Genomic DNA, 18,790 nt, shown 5'->3' with positions numbered 1-18,790 from the left:
GATTTTTTATTTGCTTTGTTCAAGTGTCTTTTGCTTGCATGATCAGTTCATTGATGTCTTCTTTCTCTTTGTTTATGACCTTGATCTCTTCTGTTGCTTTCTTCATTCTCTACCTGGTATACTTATTTGAGCATTTAGTGAATCCTCCCTAGTAGCATGGCAGTTTCTTGAGGACAGAGATTTTCTCATTTTCATATTCTAGAACACATGATATTGTGGTATACATATTAAACATTTAATAAATACCATTTAATTAGCATTTGTGGAACAGAATAGTTGGAGCCAGGGAGCAAAGAATATTGTCAAAGAACAATGTAAAGAGAAGAGTGCTAAGGATACGATTCTTGGAGAATACTGTTCTTAATGTGACAAATCGCCAGCAAGGGAGGCTTGAGAAAAGTGGTTTGAAAGGTTTGATAGGTGGAATAATCAAGAGTAAATACGATGTCTTTGAAAACAAAAAAGGAAATGGAGACAAAGATTCAATGAGAGAGACACTGATGACCATCCTGGGGGTGATTAAAGGGATCAATATCTCTAATGTAAGAAGAAAGAAAGCCAGATTGCAAAGTAAAGATGTGAAACATTTAGTGTAGATGGCTTTTAAAAAGATGTTTGGCAGGGGCGGCTACATGATGATCATGACATCAGAAAGACTGATGATGCCATGACAAGCACATGAATTGGATTTGAGTGGGGGTGGGGTGGGAAGTTGAGCTATGTCCCCAACCTCGCTTTCTCCTCCAGAGCCATCTGGGTCCAGTGACCAGATATGAATCAGGATGATTGGAGATGGCCCTGGATGCAAGGTCATCAGGATTAAGTGACTTGCCCAAGGTCACATAGGTAGTAAATGTCTGAAGCTGAATTTGAACTCAGGTTCTTCTGCCTCCAGGACCAGTGTACCATCCATTGCACCACCTAATTGCTCCTAGAACACCTGTTCTTAGTCCTAACTACCACTAGACATATGTTAAATTAACTTTCAAGACTAGTCTTCTATTTAAAATAGAAGATAGAACCTAAAAAACATATTTAAAATGAGAAACTATCTGAATGAGACTGAGATGGAGAGACATGATATATCATTGCCAGCTCTCTCCAGGACGGGATCCTAGAACACACAAGTAGAGCTGGTCTAAATCTCACTGTACTATGTCAGTAAGTAAATAAACAAATACTCAAGGGCCTACATTGTGTTCAGTACTAAGGATACCAAAAAAGGCCCAAGGCAATTCTTATTAAGACCATTCCCTGGGGTGGCTAGGTGACATGAGGCAGTGGATAAAGCACCAGACCTGGAGTCAGGAGTACCTGGGTTCAAATCCGGTCTCAGACACTAAATAATTACCTAGCTATGTGGCCTTGGACAAGCCACTTAACCCCATTTGCCTTGCAAAAACCTAAAAAACAAAAGATGCTTGGCAGTAAAGAAGAGAATGGAACTGTAGTTTGAAGGATAAGGGAAAGCTTTTTTAGAACTGAGGAGACCTGGAGCTGAAATTAAGAGAGGAATAAATAAAAAAATGAATGAAAAGTATTTATTAAGCCCTTATTATGCTAAGGTACTGTGCTATGCACTAAAGATAGAAAAACAAAAGTGAAGCTGTTCCTGTCCTTAAGGAGTTTATATTTATAATAGGGCAGAAATTATGTTATTAAATTAAGTCATGTTATGTTATACAAGTTTGTTATGTTATGATGACATGTTATGATAACCCTATGACACATAGGGTAAGGTAACTTTGGTTTGGGACATTATAGAGATCAGAGTCTTGGGGGAATTGATTGCCATGCCCTTTCCAGGTGGTACTGATTTGTTTCCTGTTCTCAGAAGTTGTCAAAAGTATGTTTGTGGGAGAGGATGTTGATGGGAAAATTGCCAAGGATGTCACTACTCGAATTGTGTCCAAAGGAGGTAAAAGAAAGAGGAAAGGAACTAACAAAAACATGTATGTGTATAACAAAACATGTTCTTGAGAAAGGTGCCCATTAACTTGGGAATGGCTGAACAAATTGTGATATGTGAAAGTAAAATGATTTTTACTGTACCCTAAGAAATGATGAAAAGGATAATTTCAGAAAAATCAGGGAAGATTTATATGAACTGACACAAATTAAAGTGAGAAGAACCAGAACAACTTATACAATCACAACACTATAAAGACAAAATTCTTTGAAAAACTCAAGAATTTTAAATAACACACTGACCAGTCATGGTTCCAGAGGACTGATGATGAAGCATGCTATCTACACCCACCTGATCCCCACCCCCAACAGAATATGATAGACTCAAGACACCTATTTTGAACATGCCAATGTAGAAATTTTTTTTGCTTACATATTCAATTTTGTAACAAGGGTTTTATTTTTTCTTTTTCTTAAAAAAAATAAGATGAAGAGAACAAAAGAAACCAAAAATGAATCAGTCAAGAAAGTCAGCTTTGAAAATTACAAGCTGAATTCATTATATCCTTTAAAAGAAAAGAAAATTCTATATAAAAGAGATTTCACAATTTCATGTACAATCTTCACTTGTACAATTTAAATGGAAATGTTAATTTTATTTGACATTTATTTAGTTAAGAATTAAAAATATATATAAAATAAAGCCAACAAAGGAAATGAAATCACTCTTGAGATTTAACTAGTCCAGAGAACAGAGTTTCCTGGTCAGCTAAAGTTTAAAAAAAAGAGAGAGACCAACACATGAGTAGATAATTAATCTTAGGCTTGATTTTCCATGGTGTACAATAATGTTGGGTATTACCTATCTGACCCAGTACACTCCAGTGTTATATACACAGGGGAGAGAAACTACTACCAATTGAACCAATATTATAACTTTGTTTAGTGTTACTTTTACTCTGTTACAAAGCAAGCTTCCTTTTTTTAAAGGTTTGGAAAAAAAAAGAAATTAGCTAACGTGGAATGTGATGCTAGGGCTATTTGTTGTTCAGTCATTTCAGTTGTGTCCACTCTTCATAACTCCATTTTGGAGTTTTCTTACAAAGATATTGGAGTAAGTTGTCATTTCTTTCTCTAGCTCATGTTATAGATAAGGAAACTGAGACAAACAAGGTTAAATGACTTGTCCAGATAGTGTCTGAGGCCAAATTTGAACCCAGGTTCAAGTCCAGTACCCTATCCTTGCACCACCAACTGCTATGTTGTGCCTATAGCTAGCTAGATATAGCAAAACATCTAAGCATGTGGGTTTGAGCTCACAGAGACCCAATCAGGAAACCATAGGTCTTGGAGTTCCAGAGCTTAATCGGTTAAATCTCTCATGTTGTGACTAGATATTGAGAGAAAATAAATTAATTGATAAAAGAGATGACAAGAAGATGGCTAGGAGGGATGGAAGAAGAAGAAGAAAGAATATTTTAAAAAAGAGGTAGACAACAGAATCAAACGTTAATGATAAAGAATGAAAAAAATGGCCTTTAGATTGGGTGATAAGGAGGTTCTTAGCAATCTTTGAAGGAACAATTTTGGTTTTTTTTTTTTCTTTTTTGGTTCTGCGGTAGGGAAGGAAGCCACTTTGCAATGGGCTGAGGAAAGAGTGGGTGGGGAGGAAGTAGAAGAACTGAATGTAGAAAACTTTTTCAAGAAGTTTGCAAGGAAAGGCAAGCAAAGAAAGAGAGGGCTTGATAAATGGATAATGTAGAGCAGAAGCTCTTAACCTGGAATTTACAGTCACCAGTAAGTAGGTCCTTAGATTTCAGGGAGTTTATGAACTTGGAGGACAAAAAATACATCCCCCCCCCCAGAATCATTGGTTTCTTTGTGACCCTATGTAATTTGTTTTATGAATTTAAACACACTCTACTGAAAAGGAGCCCACATACACACAAAAGAATAATAATCCCTGGTATAAAAGAATTAGGGAAAAACCTTTTAAGTTTGGAGAGACTAGAGCATTTTTTTTAGGCAGGAGGGAAAAAGTCAATGGAGGAAGAGATGCATAATAGAGAAGGGAAGAATCCTGGAGCAAAATCCTAGAAATGATGACAGGACAAGGGGGAAATCTGTAATCAAAATAGAAGAATTAGACTTTTTGCCACTGAAAAATTTGAGTAGTGGAGGAAAGAAATATTTTCAGTGTGATAGAAAATGAAATTAATCATTGTTGTGTCAGGTTGGGTTTAAATTTCTTTACTTAGAAAGGAAAGGGTTTGGAATGATCACAGTGGAGAATGGGTGTAGAGTAAATTGAGCAGAAGGACTCCTGAACTCCATATGTGTCCCACTATGGAGGAAAGACTCCTGATACTGAGGATGATATAAAGTTAAATTTGTGTTTTCCCTAACTTAGTGAGATGACAATCTAATGACGGCAAAAAAGCATGCATAATGTTTCATTTAAACAAACAGAAAGACCTGAGTTTAAAACCCTCTCTCAGACTTTTACTATCTGAACCTGGACATAATACTTCATTGTGACATTTTACACATCTATTACATAAAAGAGTTATTCTCATTAGTCTCTAAAGTGCCTTCCAGGTTGAAATCTGCTTTTCTATAATTTATTAAGTATTCAGGAAAAGGTATCTAGGTGGCATAGGATAGAGCTTTGGCCTTAGAGTTAGAATCCTGTCTCCAGACACTTACTAGTTGTTTGAACTTGGGCAAGTCACTTACCCTGATTGCCTCACATCCAGGGGCATCTCCAGTCAACCTGATTCATACTGGTGATTTAGCACAGCATCCTCCTCACTCAAATCCAGTCCACGTACTTGTCATGGCATCGCTTCCCTGATGTTGTGGTCGTCTTTGAAAATGAAGGACACGAGGGGCGGCTAGGTGGCGTAGTGGATAAAGCAAAGGCCTTGGAGTCAGGAGTACCTGAGTTCAAATCTGGTCTCAAACACTTAATAATTACCTAGCTGTGTGGCCTTGGGCAAGCCACTTAACCCCATTTGCCTTGCAAAAACCTAAAAAGAAAAAAAAAGAAGATGAAGTACATTATAATTATAAGTTACCAGGATAAACAGAGAATTTTGCTAAATACTGAATGGAGAAGTTAAAATTTTAGAAAACTTGTGTCCTTGTAGAGCTTACTGTTTAGAGAAAATAAGAAAGAAGCACAATATTTCAAGAATCTATGATTTTATAAGTGTCACCAATATCTACCAATGGGGATGACAACACATCAAGTCTTAGTAGATAGTCTTTGGGAGCTGTTGTAGCTGAAAAAGTCACTCTAGTGATATGCCTTTATTTAGATAGACATACAACACCATTATGCAAATTCATTATTAAGGAATGCTGTGTGTTAAGATGGCATGAGGAAGAAATATTTATTATACAATATCCATAAAAAATAGGGTGGGTCCTTGGAGAATAAATTCAAGAAAAGCCAATGTTCTAGTTTACAAGAATTTGCTATCTTTTTATAGAGATAGGCCAAATACACAAGTAGTCAATAAAGAAATTATATATAAAAGTCTTCCACTAAAATGCCACTCTAATGTCTCAGAGTGTATGGGGTGTTTGGAGAGGACTAGCACCTCTGATATGTGAAGGTTTGCTGAACACTTTTCAAGGCTACTGTAATGTTTAAAAAGTTTGAGAAACATAATTTCTTATTTTTTTAAAGTAAATTTATTTATTTTTCCAATCACATATAAAGATAATTTTTAATTTTCATTTATGTAAAGTTTTTTTCTCTTTCTCCCTCCCTTCCCCATATTAGGATAGCAAGCAATCTGATAAAGATTATACGTGCACAAACATGTTACACATATTTCCATATTAGTCATACCATGAAAGACAAATCAAAACAATAGAGATAAACCATGAAAAGGAAAAAAGCCAAAACAATTTTTAAAAAGCAAAAATAGCATGCTTTGATCTGCATTCAGATTCCATAATTCTTCCTCTGGATGTGGATGGCATTTTCCATTTAGAACTGTCTTTGATCACTGTAATGCTGAGAAAAACTGTTTATCATAATAGATCATCATACAATATTGTTGTTAAGGTACAATGTTTTCCAGTTCTGCTCACTTAATGCAGCATCAGTTCATGTAAGTCTTTCCAGGTTTTTCTGAAATCAGCCTGCTCATCATTTCTTATGGAACAATCATATTCCATTATACTTCTATGCCACAACTTGTTCAGCCTCTCCCCAATCGATGGGCATCCCCTCAATTTCCAATTTTTTGCCACAACAAAAAGAGTTGCTATAAATGTTATTGTACATGTGGGTCTTTTTCTCTTTTTTGTGATCTCTTTGGGACACAGTTCTAGTATGGACAGTTTTATGGTTGGATCAGTTTACAACTCTACCAATAGTGCATTAATGTACAAAGTTTCCTACATCCCCTCCAACATCTATTTTTTTTCTTTTTCTTTCCATATTAGCCAATCATGTAAGGAAGTGCTCCAGAATTGTTTTAATTTGCATCTCTCTAATCAATAATGATTTAGAGCATTTTTTTCATATGAGTATAGTTGGTTTAATTTCTTCATCTGAAAACTTCCTGTTAATCCTTTGACCATTTATCAATTGAAGAATGACTTGTATTCTTAGAAATTTGATGCAGTTCTCTATTTATTTTAGAAATGAAGCCTTTATCAGAAACACTGGCTGTAAAAATTGCTTCCTAGCTTTCTACTTCCCTTCTAATAATATTGCTTTTGCTTGTGCAAAATCTTTTCAATTCAATGCCATCAAAATTATACATTTTGCATTTCTTAATGTTCTCTATTTCTTGTTTGGTCATAAATTCTTCTCTCCATAGATCTGACATGTAAATATTCTAATTGGTTTATGTTATCACCCTTTATGTCTAAATCATGAACCCATTTCAACTTTATTTTTAGTAAAAGGTGTGAGATTTTTTGCCTTACTATTTTTCAGTCTTCCCAACAGTTAATAAGGCTATCATATTACCAATAAAATGGATCAGTGACATTCTTGAATACCAAAGATGAATTATGATGGTGAACTCACAGTTTATATGCCCTTGGAAGAGTGGGGTGTTTCTGAGGATGGTAGTCAACTCTGATTGGTTAACAACTAATGAAAGAGAATGAATGTTACAGTAAGAGGTGGACCTATTCTAATGAGAGACTGGGGGGAGGATATAACTTTCATTACGTCATTTATTTCTAAACTGACTAGCCTTGGGCAAGCTAATCAAAGAATTTATTTCCACTCATACATGTGTAGAGCACAATGAACTTCCCCACATTATCCTGAGTTCCTTGTGAGGTTGAGTGGAGTGTGAACAAATTAATTCAATCTCATTATTAGCAAGGTCCTTCAGGGTCTGAATAACTCAAAGGTTTCTGAAAAAATTCTGGTCCTAATTCAATAATTGAATTAGAGATAGTTATTTCTCTCACTATTCATCCACCTTTAGTGTCCACCTATCACCCATCACTTACCTAGGGTCATTTCCAATCATCCTGATTGATATCTGGTCACTGAACCCATATGACTATGGAGGAGAAAGTGAGGCTGGTGACTTAGCACAGTGCTCCCTCACTCAAAATTCAATTTGTGTGCTTGACATGGCATCACCTCCCTGATGTCATGATCTTCTTTGAGAACAAAGGACAAACAACATCTGTGGCTCCAAGAAGCCATGCTGAATGAGCAGTGATCACATCCTAGCCATCAGTCTGTCGATCCCACACCTATGAAGACTTCTCCTGACAGAATGTGCAGATGAAAATAATTTGTTTCAATAATCATGTGGGGTCCTTAGAGCTTGGGCAGACATAAAAGATGCCAAGGTCATCCTCTGCATCCTGGATCATCATCAATCATCCTGATTTTTGTCCTGCCACTAAACTTCAATGACTGGAAGACGGTCCTCTTTGAAAATGAGGGATGAACAACAATAACAGCAGCAACAGCAACAACCATCACAACAACACCTCTAAAGTCTCATCACTGTGGAGAGAGAACCCTCGTTCTTGAAAGCTATGCCAGAAGAATATGAAATTTGGCATCTCATAAGTTGGAAAAGTTTTCAGTACGTGCCTGGTTGTTCTCCTAAGGACAAGCTAGTTAAACTTTCAGATGCTCTTCACCACCAGTTTGGGTTACACGTTGATGAAACTTTTGATCACAATATCTACTAAGTCCACCAATTCACCTACATTTACTTATTAATGTCATTGGAGGCCAGGCACCTTGGTGTCAGAATACAAAGAGGACACTGAAATCATTCTTGTCCTCAGTAGGCTTACATTCTAATGGGGGAGACAAAATATGCTTATAGGAGTCACAAAATGTGTTCAAAATAAAGGCACAGTAATTTTGAGGGTGAAGTACTAGAAGAAGGGGAGAGGGGAGAATCAAGAAAGACCTCCTATAGAAGGTGACATTGATTTGATCTGTGAAGGAATCTGGAAATACTATTCCTCAGAGATGAGGAGCAAATATATTTTTAGGTATGGAGCACAGCTTGTGCAGATATAGAGAAAAGGAAGATGGGATTAAGTTATTCCAGTGGGATTGAAGTTTGAGAAAGAGTAGGCCTAAGTGTGTGTCTTTGTGTGTGTGTGTGTGTGTGTGTGTGTGTGTGTGTGTGTGTGTGTGTGTATCTGTATAGGAGTAATTTTTGTAGAATTATAATTGCAACTGTAGTCACTGATGAGGTCACTCAGACAGTTTAGAGAGACAAGCACCAAAATAGAACCTTAGGATGTACTCAAAATTAGAATGAAGAACACTGATTTTGTTCCAGTAGCAGATTGAGAATCAGATTGTTTCATCCAAGAGATGAAACAGTAACCAGGAGAAGAGGGTGTTCATTGATATCAAATGTAACAAAGAGCTCAAGAAGGAAAAGAACTGAGAGAAGAGCAGCAGACGTGCTGGTTAATTTTTGAGTGAATGATTTGAATTGAGTCATGAAGTAGTGGAAGGTAGGTACTTTCTGCATAGGTACACAGTCTATTTTACTGATGAAATTATGTGTCCTTGATGTATTAAAAATGTAAATAGAGGCAGACTGATTACAGAAGAGTAATTGAATGGAGCAGAGAAAGGAATTTAAGTTTCAATTTCAAAGAATGAAAGGGATATGACATGGGGTGGAAAATTTGAGGTAAGCCCTCTCTCCTTGCCTGCTTATTCTCCCTCACCCTGTGTCACACGCAATTGGTGACAAGTCTTAGCAATTCTGCCTCCACAAATTTCATTCATTTGTTCCCTTCTCTCTGCTCATACAACCAGTTTCACCATCTCACCTGGAATAGGTAAGTAACAATCAAGTAATCCATCATTTATTGAATATTTAGTATGTGCCCTGAATTAGATAGACAGATAGATAGATATAGCTATGGGGGGCTCACACAAAAATTATATAATAAAGTCCCTTCCCTTAAGAAGCTTATGAGTTAGTTGGGGGTGGATGGATTGCAGAGGGGAAATATGCATGCATGAACCAGAAAATAATACAAGACAGTATATAATTAAGCCTAAATTGCATAGTACAGACTAAAAGTGCTGTCAGACTCTTGGAGCTGAGACTAGACTATTTAATGCTAGGGTTGGACTCCCTACCCCCAAACTCCTATCTCCTCACCCAGAGTGGGATAAATTGTACTCAAAATGCTGCTTGGAAGAGGTTTCTGGGTAGGATAGAGGGGAGGGGGGAGTTGCATTATGAAGGCTATTTCTATGAAGTTTAATTAAATTCCCTTGAGGGTCCTTCATTTTGGTTAATCAAAATGGGAGAGGATGTTATAACCAGCAGGTACAAGCAGGATTGGGGACAGAACTGGGGCAGAAGATATAGCAACATTTTGAGGTAAGCCATTCTAATGGAAGGTTGGATTTGTCAAAATAGTGGAATTCTTTAAATATTGAGGTTCATCTCCAACAATTGAAGTTTAAGGATCTGAGCAGATTTGGAGGTGAGGGAAAGGAGTCCAGGGATGGAGTGGACTGAAACAGGGAGAATAGAGGGACCCAGGGAAGGAGAAGATCAAGGCTTTGTGGGGAATGGGACTGCTGAAGGACAGCATAGACTAGGGACATTGGTGGAGAAGAGATAGTATTATAGATTCATAACTGAAAAGAGGACTTAGACATCATCTAATTCAATTTCTTCATTTTCAGATGAGGTCCCTGAACCTGAGGAGGTCACTTGCCCAAGGCTATCAATCTCTGGATCTCTGGATGAAAGACTACTTTTCCTTCTGAAAGAATCACAGTAAGAAGTATTCCAACTAACCTAAAAACATCTTTCTCTCAAGATCCCTTAAAGTCTCAACCAGCCTCCCCTAGAGATGATGTAGTGTGAGTCAAGAGACTTCAGTATATTTTTTATGTTTTGGAGGCAATTGGGTTAAAGTGACTTGTTCACTAAGTGTAAATCCAGTAAGGAGTAAATCTGAGGATAAAGGAGTTAGTTGTAGTGGTCTGAGAGTCAAAGGATCTGTTTATTTTTCTTATGTTTTAGAGGCAATTGGATTTAAGTGAATCATCCAGTATGTGAAGTAGTAAGTATCTGAGGCTGAATTTGAACTTGGGGTCCCTTGACTCCAGAGCAGGCACTCAATCCACTGTGTCACCTGGACTCAGTTTCCACCTATCTTTGTCTATTTGTGTGAATTTGTGCATGCCATCACTGAACTTCTGGGGGTTTTGTTTCTTTTTGGTTTTTGTTTTTGTGCGGCAATGAGGTTAAGTCATTTGCTAACTTATTAAGTCTCAAGTGTCTGAGGTCGAATTTGTACTGGGATCCTTCTGACTCCAGGGTTGGTGCTCCATCCACTGTGCCACCTAGCTGCCCTGGGGCTCTGTTTCTTCATCTGTAAAAACAAAGAATTAGACTAGTTGACTTCTAAAGTTCCCCCCGCCCCAATCTGTGATTCTACGGCTATCTCCAAGGGAAGAAGTCTACCTCTTAGAACAGACTTGGGGCAGTGCACTGGCCTTGAAGTCAAGGAGGCTCCAGGAGGACAGGAGTTCGAATCTAGTCTCAGACACTTGACGTTGATTAGCTGGGTGACTTTGGGCAGGTCACTTAACCCTGATCACCGCACATCCAGGGCCATCTCCAGTCCTTCTGATTCGTTTCTGTCCGTTGGATCTAGAGGACTCCAGAGGAGAAAGTGAAGCTGGGGACTTAGCACAGCCCCCCCCCCTCATCTCCTTCAAAAGTGAAGGACAGAGTATTCCTCATACAGAAAATGACGAATCTGTAACGTGTTAAACACAGATGCATAGGGACAATGTTCAACAGATTGTTCACTGCTCAGGTAGGGGAGGGATGGGAAGGGAGGGCTATTTATAAATATGCTCATGCATGTGGATGAATGTTGAAAAACGTTCGTAACATGTAATTGCAAAAATAAAATAGCAATTGGGGTACAAAAGGGAATGAAGAGCAAACATCACGCATTTCTAGGAAGTTGTCCTTTGGGCCTTTCCTCTTCTGGCCCACCGGTGTGTTCTCGCCCGCTTCCACCCCCGTTACCCACCGCCGCCTTCTCTCCACACAGGCTCAGCATCTCCGTTCCTCTGCCCTAGCCTTGTATGGCGTGGTAGCCAGTCCAGATGCTGGTGATGCCCTTCCCAAAGCGGGGCGCCCGGAGCTGAGCAGAGACGGCCACCCCGGGCTCCCCCAAGGGGGGTCCAGGGGCCCCTAGCCGTCTGGACCTCTTCTTTTGAAGGGGCGGGGAGAGGAGGAGATCGCAAAGGCCAGGTCTCTCCGGGAGGGTCGGGAGAGCCAGCCCCTGCATCAGCGCCGCCCCATTCCCGGAGAGCCGGGGCCGGGACGCGGAGCCCGAGCCGACTCCTGGGGCAGGTGAGGAGAGGGCGGCTCCAGGGCCCGGAAGGTGAGCCGCCCCGCCCCCGGGCCGCCCTCCTCGCTCCGGCCCTCCCGTGAAAGTGAAAGTGCCGTGACAGCCGTGGGGGGTGGGGAGGAGCAGGGGGGGTGGGGACGGTGGGGAGCCCGCGGCCGGAGGAGTCCCGCACCCTGCGGGGCCATGGAAGGGCTCGGCCGCCGCCTCCGAGCCAGCCTGAGACTGAAGCGCCGCAGCTGGGGTCAGTGCGGGGCCCTGGGGCAGGGGCCCGGGGATGCGGGGAGGGGTCGGGGGGAAGGTCATGATGAGCAAGGGCAGGGCGGCCCCGAGCAGGAGCGGAGCGGGCAAGGGGCTTCCTGGGGTGACCTGAAGGTGTGGGGGCAAGGGGCGAAGTAGCGGGTTGGGGGGGGGGGGGTCTAGCAGAGCCAAGGGCAAGGCGGGGCCAGCGAATTTGGGGAATCGTAGCAGTTAGCGGGTGGGGGTGGGGTGGCGACCGAAAGTGGGTGGTGAAACCCACAGTCCTGAGGAAACTGTCTTGGGGCCCAGGGCCACGTGGAACTCGAGCAGGAAACTTGGTGGTGCAAGCACTGACAACACATGGCAGCGATGCCTGCCCTGGGGAGACGCCTTGGCGCCTGATCTAGGCTTGAACCTTGGCCCGAGTCCTGAATCTCCTGTTCCCCGATCAGTCCGAAGCCCCTTACCTCTTACAACTCAGGCAGGACGCTGAATACTAGGTTGCAAGCAACGTGTGAGCGATGTTCAGTCCCAGATAGCACCTGACTCTTTGTGACCCAGAGCAAGTCATCTTTCATTCTCTGGGCCTTTTCCCTCACGAGCAAAATACTGAAAGATAGACAAGAACACTAGATGGTTCCGAGATTTATCGTTCAATGGATTTAATTAATCTACTGGTGGCATCCCTCTCTTCTCTCCCCCCCCTCCTCTAGGACCAAGAGTTTGAATTGGGCTCTAACTTTAGAGATGGGGAGAAAGTATAGTCATGGCCTGAGTGAAGCTCTGGGTATAAGGCATAGCAGCCTGGCATCCTAGAATAGGAAGTGGTGTGGCATCCTGAAGATATTGGCAGTTGTAGCTGAGAGATAGCTCAGCAGGATACACTTGATTATTTCTTGGGGCAGAAAAGCAGCCTCGCTTTCCTCCTCCCCTTATGACAAGTCAAGACTCTGAATGAATCAGCATCTTCCCAAACTAATTTCCCCCTTCACCCACAACTCCCCCCCCCCCCCAAAGGAGGAAGTTTGTTGTTGGTGCCTACTGAGGTCTGTTTCAAAATTGTATTCACTTTGTCCTTGATTATCCTTTTCCCACTCCCCCCCCCCCCCCCCCCCCGCCCAATAGAACTTTTTGTTTTCTTGCTCAATGGTTTTTCCATTCCTTAAATGTTTTAGCATCTCCTAGGCAGATGTTTGGGTGACGGGAAAGACTGAGACATTCTATCGTTGAGTGTCCTTTTACTGGATCATTAAACCCTTTTAAGGAAAGGAAAGAGTGTGTTGGAGGGGGATACTCTAGACAAGTCTGAGTCAGGACCCTTATAGATCTTTCCCAATTTTATGGGAATCTATGTCAGTGAATCCCCAATTTCCCAAACTTCATTGCCAGGCTTTGAAGAGTTGTCTCTGTTTAACAATACCCTCTCTTCCCATGCCATGATTGTTGGTGGTTATAAGGAAGACTAGAGGTTTGTTCTGGAGAAATAAGGGGTTTCTGGTCCTCAGTGGCTATTCCTGGTATCAGAGAGAAGGGAGTACTGAAATGTAGGAAGTGGTAGAATAGCCAGTCTTACCTGTACTGGGGCTTGGCACCCTGCCCAGGCAAGAGGGTGTGCCTGCTCCTTCCCACCCTTTCCGCCCCCCCCCCAGGGAACTTCTGGACTTATGTGACTTGCTTTGTGCCTCTTGGGTTTAATTCAATTGGATAGAAGGGAGGGAAGAAGGGATAGTGGTTTCTTATTTCAGGGGAGGGGCACCCTGAGATAGTCTTCAGATGGAGAGCAGCTGAACCGAAGGGAGAAGAGACAAACTGGTTCTCTGACCTATTAAGTTTCTAATAATCACTGAATCATCAACTTTAATACTGGAAAAAATTTTAGTGGCTAATTAGTCCAGTCCTTTGATTTTACAGATGAGGAAACTGCCTTGTTAAAGTTAAGTGAAACAAGTTGGGAAATGGCAGAATTGGATTTGAACTCAGATCTGGTTTTGGATCACTCCTTTTTTTTACTCCTAATCCCATTGCCTCCCTATGATCTCGAGATTTTCAGTAAGGCAGAGTTTTTTGAGGGATGGAGAAGCCCACCACCATTTTCAGCTTATTTGTTTGTGGATTGAATGGATTCATCACGTCACCTGGCTTCTCAGCAAAGAGTTCTATGGGAAGATTATTTTCATTCAGTCCATTTCAATCTAGAGGAGAATTAAGTGATGTGATGGGTTGTAGTAGCAGCTGAGGATTCAAAGACAAACAAAGAAACAACACCACTGTTATCTTCAGGGAGGGAAGGAAAGAAGCATTTATTATCTACTGTATGCCAAAAACTGTCATGCACAGTGATGGTAATGATGATGATGATGATGATGATGATGATGATGATATGGTGATGGTGATGCTGGTGATAACTAACATTTATTTATCAATTACAATGTGCCAAACACTATACTGAATTCTTAACAGTTATTTGCCTCATTTGATCCTTACAACACTCTTGGAGGGTTGTTATTGTTTCAGTTGTTTTCTTTATGACCCCATTCAGTTGATTCTTTGTGACCTCATTTGGGGTTTTCTTGGCAAAAATAGGGGAGTAGTTTGCTATTTTCTTCTCTTACTTTTCAGAAGAGGAAACTGAGGCAAGCAGTCCTAGCCTAGCCTCAGGGTCACATAACTAGGAAATATCAGAGGAAGGATATGAATTCAGGTCTTCCTGATTCCAGACCAAAGTTCTATTCAGTGTACAACTTGGATGCTTCTAGGAGTTTACAGTTTCCTGTAACCATTTCAGATACCTAGTTCAGTAGTTATTCTTCTTTCTTTGTTCTCTCTAAAATAAAAGGAAAGAAAGCACAATCCTTTCTGGACTTGTACAACCCCTTTAACCCCTGACATTTTTGACATGAAACCCATTGTACTTATGATTTCAATGAAGATAAAGAGGAAATGGGTTAGAAATGGACCTTGAATGAGGAGGATTTTCTAAGGGTTGCTGATTCCTGAAAAATGTTACCTTTATATCTCTACAAACTGGAGTTGTTCTGGCATGTTCAGGATGGCTAAATTATATTTCAACCCAAAGATCTAGATGACCTCTCAATGACCCTCAGAATTTCTCATCCTTATTCTGTCACTTGTTCTCATTTCAGTTTTCTCATTTGTAGTTATTATTGTGGAATCATTTCAGTTGTGCCCAACTCTTCTTGAACTCATATGGGCTTTTCTTGGCAAAGATGCTGGAGTGCTTTGCTATTTCCTTCTCCAGTTCATTCTACAGATGAGAAAGAAAACTGAGGCAAACCCAGGGTTGCCCAGGGTCACATAGGTTCTAGTGTCTTGGGCCAGATTTGAACTCAACAAGATGAGTGAGGCTCAGCATTCTATCCACTGCACCCCTAGCTATCCCATTTGTAATTGGGAGATGACATTTCTTCTGACAAAGAAGTAGTTTTGAGATGAAATATATTATTCATGAAAACTTGGAAGGAAGGTGTGGTAGATATCCTAGATGTCATTGTCATTAACCATCCCTCTAATTACAAAGTCTTAGGATGGGTTGTTTTTGCCAAGGAATTGGGGCCATCCTCTACTTTGGGAACCTCCCAGAGAACCTGATCCCTTGGAGAGTCCCTTAGTCTCCATTTTTTACTACTGTCCTCCTGGAGGGCAGATAGTTGTGTCCCCAACAAGCAAAAGCATGGTCATGACCTTCCTTCTGAGTTGGCTTTCTATTTCTGGATTCAGGGAGTTTTCTGAGCCAGGCCTTTACAAACTGTAGACCTTGTTCATCAAGTTTAACAGGGTTGCATAGGAAGAGGGGAGATGTACTATGAATGCACTAGACTTGGGAGAAGATTCAAATCCTGACCTTGTCAATTACTAAGTGACTTAGGCAAATCAATTAATTTCTCAAGGTTTTAACTTTTTTTCTTTACAAAATGAGATTCGCAGTTTGTAACCTAGAGTTTATTAACTTTTTAAAGAAAATTCTGATAACTACATTTTTATATACTTGGTTTTCTTTATAATCCCTGTTTTATGCATTTTGAAACATTCTTCTGAGAAGGGGTCCATAAGCTTCACCAGACTTCTTAAGGGGTCTAAGACACAAAAGTGGTTAAGAAACTCTTAACTAAGAAACTCCAAAGTCCTTCGGAGCTTGAACATTATCTTATCTTTGTGGAACTGTTTCCTGGAAAATTCCAGTGCTTAGAACTTGACTTAGTCACTAGTTTGGGACTTGTACTTTCCACTACCCTCTAAACACCCCTCTTTGAACCCCAGCTCCTCACCCTCTTGATTTCAGAGAAACTTGTTAGATAGTTTCATGGCCCAATTCCAAATTACAGTTTCCCCTTCTGTGGCTGCACCCATTATCATAATTGGATATATAATTCTGCCCTGTCTTGGCTGTCCTCAGAGGAAAGGACTAGGGGCTTTGAGAAGAAGTTGCAGAGAAACAGAGGTGGTTTCATGCGAGGAAACCCTTTCTAATAATTAAATTATCCAAAAGTAGAATCAGCTCCTGAGGAACTGATCTAACTGATTCCCTAGAGCCTCTGGTTAAATTTTAAGTGTGAGCATTTACTCCTCTGAAATTGGCAAATGTTACCAATTTGGGCTTAATTTGTTGTTTTGTTAATGATTTAGAATTAAGAAAGTGAAAGAGAAAATGAGAACTTTTTTGAATCAGCTGTTAAATATTTACCTGTACATCCCTGGTTGTGGCCCCCATCCTATCTCCTCTCCCAACATATTATAGAGGGGATTCCTATTCAGGTACAGGTTGGATTAGAAGTCCTCTGAAGGCTCTTTCTACTCAGGTTTTCTGTGATTCTAATTTTGTGATCCTCTTATTCTTTTTATGTTTAAACAAAGGGGTTCCACCTGCATGTTCATTTCTCGTGTAATAAACCTGATTTTCACCTAAGTCTCATGATAATGGGGTTGCCTGTTTAACAAATAGAAGGAAAAAACAATTTGGGAATAATTTGTTGACTGTGTCTCAGGACCCAGCAGTTGCTCAATGCTGTGTGATGCCAGGGATCACCCTAGGGACTCACCATTGGGTCTGCTGCCAGCCTTGACTTAAGTAGGAAAATTTGTTTTTTGTTTTTTTCCCAATCAGAGCCCGCACTGAGGGAATCCCACTAAGGCTGTGAATGTACAGTCATGTAGTCATGCCATGTAAACCCAGTACCTGGAGTTCCAGAACCTGAAACGCTTAATAAAGGTTGAATGAATGAATGAATGAATGAATCTGTTGCTTCCTATATTGAGCTGCTTGATAGTTCAATGAAGCCATGGACTAAGTCCCACTATTCTGGCTGGTAATCCCCCTGTATCAATATAGGAAGTACTAGGGTGGGGGTGAGAGGATTACAAACAATTGGCTATTTGGCGTGGCAGGGGCTCCTGATGTCATTTCCTTGTTGGAACAGTAGAGGACTGGCGGGAACTGGGCCCAGAGTTGGACTCTGATCTGTGTTTCATCATCAGAAGAGGCACCCTTAAGGCTCTTAATGGCTGTTGCTAATTGCCAAGGCTTCTGTTCCTGATCAGAATCATTAATAGATTCAGACAATTAGTGAACAATAATTGTTCTTCTATTCATCACAAATGGGGAAACTGCCCTCCTGATTGAAGTAAATTCCAAGTTCCTGGGTTCTGGGTTTGAGCTTGGAATCCAGGAAGACCCAGAGATCAATGTGCTTTTAGGGGTTTTTTGTTTGCTTGGGTTTTTGGTTTTTGTTTTTGTTTTTTTTTGGTTGAATTGAGTAAGTGAAAGGCCAAGAATGAAGAGAGCCAAACTGGAGATCCCAGAGTTGATCAGGTTCTCTTACATGAAATTAGATGGCTATCAGAATTTCTCAGTCATTCCCCAACCATTTTAAGATTGTAAATAAACTCATTGCACAATCTGCAAACTGCATGGAGGACTAGCCTGGGAGCAGCTGGGTCTTAGAGGTGTTTGCTCATAACCTTTTCTCTCACCACACCCGGAGGCTCTTGGGAGGAGCTGATGTTTGAACTGCTCTGCCAGGATGCTCTTTTTGCTGCCTGCCTGGGTCCTGCCACATCCTTCTCACAGTTTGTGGGTACACAGGGAAGGAAATGGATCTCCCATCTCAGGGGACATGGTGCTTAGGACTTCAGGGGAAGATTTAAGCTGTGGCCTATCCCACAGAGGCCTGGATGTATTTATCCAGTGTTTAGGGGATATAGGACCTTGCTGCTGATGTCTCAGACCCTGGGAAGATGGATAGAGCTGGGGTTGGCAGAGTATTCAAACTCTTCGGTCCTTGGATACCTCGGAGATCAAGATGGACAGGTCTGCTTTCTGTTTCTGGGATGATGCCATCCATCTTTCCCCTTTTACTTGGTCTACTTCTCTAATTTTGTCTGGCTTCTTGGTTTCTCTCACCTCCTTCCCATCTCCTGCATGCTTCCCTACCCCCACCTGTGCCTCTGGTGCCATTAGTTATGTTACCTTAAGAATGTCACTCCTCGCTCAGTCTCAGTCTAATGAAGGGAATAGAAAGAATATTGTCTCTGGAGTCAAAAGACTTGGGTTCAAATCTTATTTCCTAATACTTACTGCCCATGTGACCTTGGGCAAGTCATTCTTCCCTAAAGCTCAGTTTCTTTATTTGTGATGAGAAAGTTTGTGAGATCCTTTCTAGTACTACATCTAGCAACCTTTCTCAAATAATTCATACAGAATACGAATTTAGACAGTTGTTGAAGTGGGGAATGGGTAGCAGGTAAAAACTCTTGCTTT

At 40.9% G+C, this 18,790-nt stretch overlaps 1 protein-coding gene across 2 annotated transcripts in view; it reads left to right on the top strand.

Annotated features, from left to right (window-relative positions):
• Window positions 1-11,938: 11,938 nt before the first annotated feature.
• Window positions 11,939-18,790, top strand: part of DENND2D (DENN domain containing 2D) — a 30,333-nt gene continuing 23,481 nt past the window's right edge. Inside the window, exon 1 of one of the 2 annotated variants that reach the window (XM_074188404.1) lies at window positions 11,939-12,019. In XM_074188404.1, coding sequence (XP_074044505.1) covers window positions 11,962-12,019 — 58 coding nt within the window. In that variant the 5' untranslated portion in view covers window positions 11,939-11,961. Of the gene's footprint in view, window positions 12,020-13,144; window positions 18,341-18,790 lie in introns of those variants that run through there. The other variant, XM_074188403.1, reaches the window with a different exon arrangement.

Source organism: Macrotis lagotis, chromosome 5 (assembly GCF_037893015.1).
Source record: "Macrotis lagotis isolate mMagLag1 chromosome 5, bilby.v1.9.chrom.fasta, whole genome shotgun sequence".
Lineage (NCBI taxonomy): Eukaryota > Metazoa > Chordata > Mammalia > Peramelemorphia > Peramelidae > Macrotis > Macrotis lagotis.
The sequence above is the reverse complement of the archived record's forward strand: the minus strand, read 5'-3'. Positions and strand labels throughout refer to the sequence as shown.